Genomic DNA, 8,330 nt, shown 5'->3' with positions numbered 1-8,330 from the left:
GGAGGGCGAGCGGCTGCACCGCCCGGGGCAGGATGGGGACCGCGCAGTCCCCCGCCCAGTGACACGCAAGCCCCGCTGGGGCCGAGGTTCGTCTCCCCCACCGGCTTAACGAGCCCTTGGAGGCTGCGGATTTGTGACGGAGGCAGAGGCAAGATTTCCACTCCTTTGGTAGCGTCAGGGTTAACTTGGGAGGGCTGGATCCCCCCAGCCACCCTCACGCTTCTCTATTCTCTGTGATCGTACGTTCCAGGAGGTCTGGGAGACGTCAGATGGGGAGGTTCGAGAACCCCAACCCCTAAATCTTTGCCCCGGCTCCACTCTGAGTGCCGTGACCCTGCCCAGGCAGGCTGAGCCCCGGGCGTGTCCTACCGGGGAGAGAAGTGGGAAAGCAGGAACGAAGTTAGCAGAAGGGAAAAAGGATCTTTTAAGGAAAAAGCCCGGGCCGTTTCCCTGCAGGACAGACCATCTCCCCCAGGCGGGTGTTGGGCTTCTCCTGGAGGCAGGGGCGTCGGTCCTGGCCGTACCTCTGGACAGTGCCCTTCCACGACCCTGTCCACCACCCGCTCTCGCTCAGCCACTCGCCTTTGCCCGGCTTCCTCTCAGAAACCGAGGCCCGTTTTCTGTTAGCGAAAGTTGTGATTAATGCTGTCACCTTTTGTTTGTTTGTTTTTTGTACCGGGGATGGAACTCGGGTCCTTGCGCTTGCAAGGCAGGCCGCCGAACCGCTGGGCTAAATTCCCGGCCCTGTTTGTTTGTTTTTTGAAACAGAGTCTCACTGTGTAGTTGAGACTGATCTGGAACTCGCTATGTAGCCCAGGCTGGCCTCGAACTCAGAGCGATCCTCCTGCCTCAGCCTCCCGAGTGCTGGGATTACAGGTTGCGCCACCACGCCCGGCGTTTGCTGTCATCTTCACAAAGCAAACTCATATCCCAGCCCGAGGGTCCCACCTGTGACCAGTTCTCCCAGCAATGACTGCTCCCTTTAAACACCAAGAAGGAAATGAACTCCGTTCTAATTAGGTGAGTTTGCTACAGACACCAATTTTCATCTCGCTCTCAGAAAGTGTGATGGTTTCAACTATTTTGGTTTCTCACCACCCTCCCCCCAATCCCTACTCTACTAACAAGTCAAGATCCTGCCAAGATTTCCTTGTAAATAAAACTGTCTGTATGGGGTGTGATTTCGAAAACAGCCTTCAGGGGGACAGGAGAGAGGCTGACTCCTTTGTGGAAAGAAGCCCAGTAGGATAAGCAGCTGCTGGGGCTCTGAGTTCTCTGGTGGGGGGACCCTGAGGTCATTGTCACTGCATGGTCCACCCAGCGCTGTCATTTTGTGCGACCTGCTTGGGCACTGGCTCTGTTCTACGCAGACCTTCGGGAAATGGCAGGAAGGAGCCAGGAATCTGGGTTCCGGGGGAACTTGGAGAAGCTGGCACAGGGAGGAGTTGGCCAGTCTGCCCCGAAGCCTGGCAGCCCTGCAGTGTCCCCACCCCAGCTGCCCCTTGCATCCTTCCTTCTCCAGCTCCGAGACTGACTGCCCTATCGTCCTAAGCAGCTCTGCCCTCCTCTCTGGTGGAAGGGACCTTAGTGGCCTTTATTAAACTTGTGAGCATTTACTGAGCTCTGCTCCTGCTTTGGGAATGCTGAGATGGACGGACCCTGCCTACAGAAACTGTTTAATTGGGGGCAACAGGCTGGATCAACACAAGGATATATCCTGGATTCCAGGGAAGCCAAAGGAGGGGGTCCGTGTGGATCACCAAAGTCTCCCCAAAGCCCCCCACCCCGTCCCCCTGCAAATAACTAGGTAACTTGTTTCTTTGTTTTTTGGGTACTGGGGATTGAACTTGGGTCCTTGAGCTTGCGAGGCAGGTAGCAGAATCACTGAGCTAAATCCCAGCCCTAACTAGGCAACTTGGGAAGGTGAAGGAGAAGCATTCTAGGCAGAGAGAACAGCATGGACAAAGGCTGGGCGTGTGCAGCAGTGTGATCTGGAAGGGGAACACTTTGGCATGGCCGGAAAATAGAGCAAGGTATCCCATGGAAAGCGCCCAGCCTGGGAGGCAGGGTTAGGAAAGAACGTGAGTTTATGAAGAGATTGGACTTGATCCTAAGAGCAATGGGGAGCCACTAAAGATTGTGAGCAGGAGACGCACATTTAAAAAGATCTCTCTAAATTGGGCACAGTGGCGTACACCTGTAATCCCAGCATTCTGGGAGGCTGAAGCAAGAGGATTGCAAGTTCCAGCCTAGCCTGGGGAATTTAGTGACTTGGAGAGGCCTTGTCTCAAAATAAAAGATAAATTTAAAAAAGGGCCAGGATGCAGCTCAGTGTAATGGCCTTAGGTGATTTAACCCTCACTATTGAAAACAAAACGAAAAGATCCTTTTAGACATTTGTGGTGGCTCATGCCTGTAGTCCTACCTTCCCTGAAGATTTAGGCAGGAGGAATCCCTTGAGTGCAAAAGGGAAACGGTCATGGTTTCCCCTCACCTTCACTCACCAGCTGCCATGGGCCAAGCACGCACGGATGCCTCAGCACGTGCCGCACCACGGGCCTGCCCTGCAGCTTGGTGACAAGTGGCAGCAAGCAGTGATTGGCATTTGTGTCCTGCTCTTCATTTTGGCAGCACTCCACACCCATGACTTTTTAAAAAGTCCTCAATGAGACTCTCTAAACCCATGAAGAACAGGATAAGGGGCTAGGTGTGTTAGTCAGTTTCCCAACGCTGTAACAGAATGCCTGAGGTTTAAATCACCTTATAAAGAGAGAAGGTGTATTTTGGCTCACAGTTCCAGATGTTGTCATTCATGATCCCTTGGCTCCATTGCTTTTGGGCCAGTTGGCTGGCGACACCACATGGCAGGCATGTGCAGTGGAACAAAACACTTCATGGCCAGGAAGCAAGAGAGGAAAAGGAAGAATGAGATTCCACAGTACCCTTTGGGAGCACAATCCCACTGACCCAAAAGCCTTCTACCACCCTGGGACCACGTCTGTTTAACACGAGGTTCTCTGGGCAACAACAGCCCCACACTGTAGTCTTGGGGAAGAGCAGCTCAAACTCCAAGAGGTCCTAGTGCGCTGTCAAGAGGAACCTTGGAAGGAGGGGACCCTCTGGGGTGAAGAGTGTGGAAGGGTTTCTGAGTAGAGGAACTGCCATGGCAAAGAGGACAGCTGTTGGTTGTGTTGGAAACCATTAAGGGGCCGAGCGCAAAGTGAGGATGGTGTGGTGGGTGGCGAGGACCACGTGGAGAAGTCCTGGAGTGTCAGCGTCGCCCAGTGGGCAGTAGAAAAATGGTGGCACCCTCTAACTGGGGCAGCATTTTAGGAAGATTAAGCTGGCCACTGCTCAACAGCGCCATTCAACCAACACGTCGTGGGCACCTACTGTGCGCCACACCGTGGCCACGGTGCTGAGACCACAGAGTCCATGAGACCGGAGCCCTGGCTTACTGGGAGGAAATAAAATGACAGTGCGAAAAGGGGGAGAGGAGAGGTTAAGGGCTCTGTCTCCAGGGCACCCTTCAAGAGGAGGGAGGACTCCTCGGTATTAAGGGTCTCATGTGCTGGGCCTGGGAGCCAGAAGGAAGGGCCTCCACCGAAATGACAGGCAGAGCCTCGGGAGGGGAAGAAGGGAGTGGAGCAGTTTGCGTGCGTGTGGATACCTGAAGCTAATGAGCAGCCAGGGAAGGAACATTAAGGGCTGTAATTATCACTCAGAGCGAATGGCAGCGGCCTGCCCAGAAGGGGGACGGGAGATGGGCAGGGGAGACTTTTCACCCAAAGCCTCTTCCACTTGGGCCCTTTCCACAGCAGTTTCCATCCTCACATCTCTCTGCGCCAGGCCACACCCTGCGAGGTTCCTTCTGTGTCTCTGCAGCAAAACTGAGCTGACCCTCTCCCTACCCGTAACTCCAGTCTTCAGGCAAACCAGCCCTGAGCTGCTGCCATTTGCCTGCCTGAGATGAAGACATGAGTTATTTTTGACTGTGATCCAAGCCTCGGCCCTGAATTCTTTTGTCTTCCAGGAATCCCCCAGTCATGTTTGAAGTCTGCAAGTCCAAACAGCAGACGTAGCTCACAGCTCGCAGCTCCAGGAGGAGACGGCCGCTTGGAACCCAACCGCCTTCCGTCATCATCCTCAGCATTCTTTCATTATTGCCCGCTGTCTGCGAGATCAAACAGAACAGGGTTGCTAAGCGGAGATCTTTTTCCCTTTCCTTTCTTCTTCTCCTCGCACTCCAGGGCCCCATATTTTTGGAGTAACTTAAATCATTACTGAAAGACATCTAGGTTCATAGACACTGAACCCTTTCAAAGAGAAGCATGGGCACTCAGAAGTGGAGCTCAGAAAAGCACAGAGGAAGCGTTCCCAGTCCCAAGATTCAGTCAGTCACATATTCGGGGAACCCATCAACTGCTTCCCCTGCTCCCACCTGCCTTGCCTGCCATTTCCTGGGGCTTGGCTGATCTGAATGAGCTCAACTGTGCTATAGGTGTATCCTGTCTTCTCAGTGGCTATCCTGTCCTATCTTATTTATTTATTATGGTTTTATGGTTTGTTTTCTCGAGACTGTGTCTCACTATGTAGTTCAGGCTGGCCACAAACTCCCTATGTAGCCCAGGCTGGGCTCGAACCTGAGGCGATCCTCCTGCCTCCGCCTCCCTAGTGCTGTGATTACAGACGTGCGCCACCATGCCCAGCTCCTCCTGTCTATCCTGTGCATCTCTGGTCAATGCTTTTTCTCTCTCTCCAAGCCTTCCCTCAACTCTTGATCCCAGACAGACCCCTCCTTCCTCTAAACCACTTTTTTCTTTTGACCTTGCATTACATTATCTAAGTTTTAGCTTCCTGAGACCAGAATGTGAGTTCTTTGAAGGGGAGGATTATGGCTTATCCAATGTTGCATCCATCACAGTACATAACATAATACTGCACACCGGAGAAGGCGAGCAAACGTCTGTTCAATGAAAAACAGAGCGTGCTTCTCTTGATATGACACCAAGTCTAATTACACAGTTATTACTCTCAGCCCCCAACAGAAAACAAGTTTTATGTTACGGGAAAAAGATCGTTTTGTGTAGTAATAATGATATACTTTTATGCCTGCTGCCCTTATTTCAAAATACTTTCACATTTGTCATGTCATTTCATTATCCAAAAAGCCCACTGAACGGACACAACTGCCTCCACTTTACAAAGGGAAGCACGAAATCCATGGGCCGAGAGGAGGTTTGATTTCCATCCCTCTTACCAGATTTCTTATTTTAAGAGTGAAATCCACTCCCTCCCCTGGATGATAACAGTGCTCTTGGCCCTGAGCACTTCAGGCAAAGATTTCTTGGGGAAACTGCGCCTGGCGAACCCAGAGGCCCCAGCCAGGTCGGTCCAGCTGCAGACTTGCAGCTTGCGTAAGTCAGAAAATTTGGAGGCTGCTCCTGGCTTTGGAGCAAAAGCAAACATTGGTCTGTTCTTCTGCTTTGTTTCTCTTATTTAAAAACATTAGAGACGGGGTCTCACCAAGTTGCCCAGGCTGACCTTGAACTCACAGGCTTTCTGCCTCAGGGTCCCAAGTAGCTGGAACTACAGGTGTGTTCCAGCACGCTCAGCTACTTTGCTCCTCTTAAGAAGACATGTACTAAAGAAGCTACGGGGGTCTGGGACGGGGGCAAAGGCAGCCACAAGGCCCGGGCGCAGCCTTTCTATTAGAATGTACTGTCTCCAAGGGCAAGGATTTGGCTTTGTTTGTTCATAGCAATATCTTTGACACCTAGAACAGTTCCTCGCACTAGGAAAGTCCCAGAAAAGGATTTGTTCAGTGAATGAACCTGCCCTGTGTATACCAAGGAAGGCTGCTCAGCGTCTGTCCAGAGTCCAGCCTCCTAGGATTCCCCTAGCCTCCTTCAGGGAAGACATCCTTTCAGCCACTGCTAGTCCAGGGACTGCTGCTGTGAGAATGGCCGGAGGTCCATGAGGTGAGCTTTTGGGTGATGAGGGCAGCACTGGCAGGAGAGGCCAGGACATCTTGGAGCTCTGTACTCAGGAAGGGGAGAGGTGACTGGCCCCAGGGAAACAGCCACGAACAGAACTCTCATGGCAGCCGCAGCAGCCACCCGGAGCGTCAGACAGAGGAGTGAGACAGTGGGCACTGAAGGCTTCCCTTCCCAAAGCTCTCAGCCACACAGCCTGGGGCGGCAGTGGGAGAACTTCGCCATGCTCGTTGTAAATACCATCTGTCACACTGCCTGCCCTGACGCCGGCCTTCTTCCCTGTGAGGGAGGCATTCGTTATTATTTATGCAGAGTGCACCCTACCCAAGCATTGTGCCACCAGGAGAGGGAAAGGAAAGCCTAGAACAGCCAAGGGCTCCCGTAGTCTGCCCCTCTGGAAGCAGCTGGCTGGGAAGCCTCGGCCACCATCTTCCCGTCCTCCTGGGGTGGGTGGTTAACTCTCACTTCTCCAAGGCACAACGGTCAGGCAAAAGCACAGCCCTAGAAATGAAGGCCTGCGCCCTCAGCTTGGTGCCATCAGCAGCGTGTGACCCTGTATGGTTGTCTCAGCCCTACCAGCCTCCATTGCTTCATTCATACATGCAGGGCTTGGACAAGATGATCGTGATGCACCTCCCAGCTTTGAAATGTGCTTGTGTCCCTCTCACCCTCCACCTCTTGCTGGCCGGGAATCCAGTCTGGACAGCTCAGGGTGTGAGTGCTTAGTACCTGACAGCAGGACGAGGGGTCAGTCAGCAAACCTGGGCACTTGTCCAAAGCCCGTCATTGTTTGGCCTTGTGACCCTGGGAAGGCACAGTTTCCTAGTCTTCAGTTTTGTCTTTTGGGAAACAAGTGAGAAAGACTAGCAGACTTCAGCCCAGAGAATTCATCTCTAAATGTTGTGATGTGAGATTTTTCTCTTCCAAAAACTGCAGATAAACGTTTTTACAGACCAAATATCCTAGATTGAGGTTAGTGAGACACTGTTTTGCCCCCAATGAGCTTCAAATCAAACAGGCAGGGTGGCACATACCTATAATTCCGAACACTCCGGAAGCTCTGGGAGGCTGACGCAGGAAGATCACAAGTTCAAACACATCCTAGACAATTTAGTGACTGAGATCCTGTCTCAAAATTTAAAAAATGAACTTGGCATGGTGGCACACACCTGTGATCCCAGCACTTGGGAGGCTGAGGCGGGAGGATCACAGCCTGGGCTACATAGTGACTTCCAGGCCAGCCTGAAATACATAGCAAGACCCTGTCTCAAAATAAAATTTAAAAAAAGGTCTGGGGATGTCACTCAGTGCAAAGGCCCTAGTTTCAATCTCCAGTGCCACTCAAAAGAGAAAGAAAGAAGGGAGGGAGGGAGAGAGGAAAGAAGAAAGGAAGAAAGATCTAAGTCAGGTGGAAAAGATGTTGAAAAACTATATGTATGTTGGGCATGGTGGCACACGCTTGTAGTCCCAGCACTTCAGAGGCTGAGGCAGGAGGATCGCTGTGAGTTCAAGGCAGCCCTGGGCCACATAGTGAGTTCAAGTCCAGTCTGAACTGCATAGTGAGACCCTGTCTCAAAAAGCAAAAGCGAAACAAAACTACAGGTATAATTTGACAGCTAGTGAATGGCTACAAATAGAAAGTACGTGGCAACAAAAAGAGGGGCCCAAGTAGGTGATACTGAAGTTGAATCTTTTTCTTTCTGCTGCTTCTTTTTCCTCTTCCTCCTCCTCCTCCTTCTTGGTGGTATTGGAAATTGAACCCAGGATGTTTGCCCTGAGCTACCTCCCCAAGTCCATTGACTGATTGGCTGACTGATTATTTATTTATTTATTTATTTAATTTGAGACAGGGTCTTACTAAGTTTCTAAGCTGCCCAGGCCGGGCTTGAACTCACAATCCTCCTGTCTCAGCAACCAGAGTCCTGGGACTACTGATGTGCTCCACCGCCCTGGGCTGGGGTTGAATCTTTTTTTTTTTTTCTTTTTTGGTACCGGGGATTGAACTCAAGTCCTTGCACTTCCAAGGCAGGCCACCGAACCGCTGAGCTAAATCCCTGGCCCATGGGGTTGAATCTTAAAGACCGTGTAGGAGTCTGCCGAGCGGCTGAGGCTTGATATATTCCCGACAGAAGGAACTGTATGTACCACGGCGGGAAGGTGTGAATCTGCCTAGGAACTGCCTGCCCAGCGCCCGTCGTTAGGGTGATGGCGACATTCTGGAGTCTGCGTTGCCTGCTTCCTCTCCCACCCTTCGGAAAGCTCAGGCGCTCATTGGGTTATGGGGGAGGGGCCGTGGTTGCTGGCTCATTGTGGCCTCCTGGTCCCGAAGCCCCC

General features: G+C 52.0%; 1 protein-coding gene across 2 annotated transcripts in view; it reads right to left on the bottom strand.

Moving 5' to 3' along the window:
• Positions 1-4,038, bottom strand: part of Rhbdl3 (rhomboid like 3) — a 49,586-nt gene extending 45,548 nt beyond the window's left edge. For both annotated transcript variants that reach the window (XM_019210397.2, XM_019210398.2), the window contains exons 1-2: positions 3,835-4,038; positions 2,761-2,890 (exon numbers count right to left, since the gene is read on the bottom strand). In XM_019210397.2, coding sequence (XP_019065942.1) covers positions 2,761-2,814 — 54 coding nt within the window. In that variant the 5' untranslated portion in view covers positions 2,815-2,890; positions 3,835-4,038. The remainder of the gene's footprint in view (positions 1-2,760; positions 2,891-3,834) is intronic.
• Positions 4,039-8,330: the final 4,292 nt, after the last annotated feature.

This window comes from Fukomys damarensis, unplaced genomic scaffold (genome assembly GCF_012274545.1).
Source record: "Fukomys damarensis isolate Sample0158 unplaced genomic scaffold, DMR_v1.0_HiC HiC_scaffold_13, whole genome shotgun sequence".
Classification (NCBI taxonomy): Eukaryota; Metazoa; Chordata; class Mammalia; order Rodentia; family Bathyergidae; genus Fukomys; species Fukomys damarensis.
This window is presented reverse-complemented; position numbering and strand designations above follow the sequence as displayed.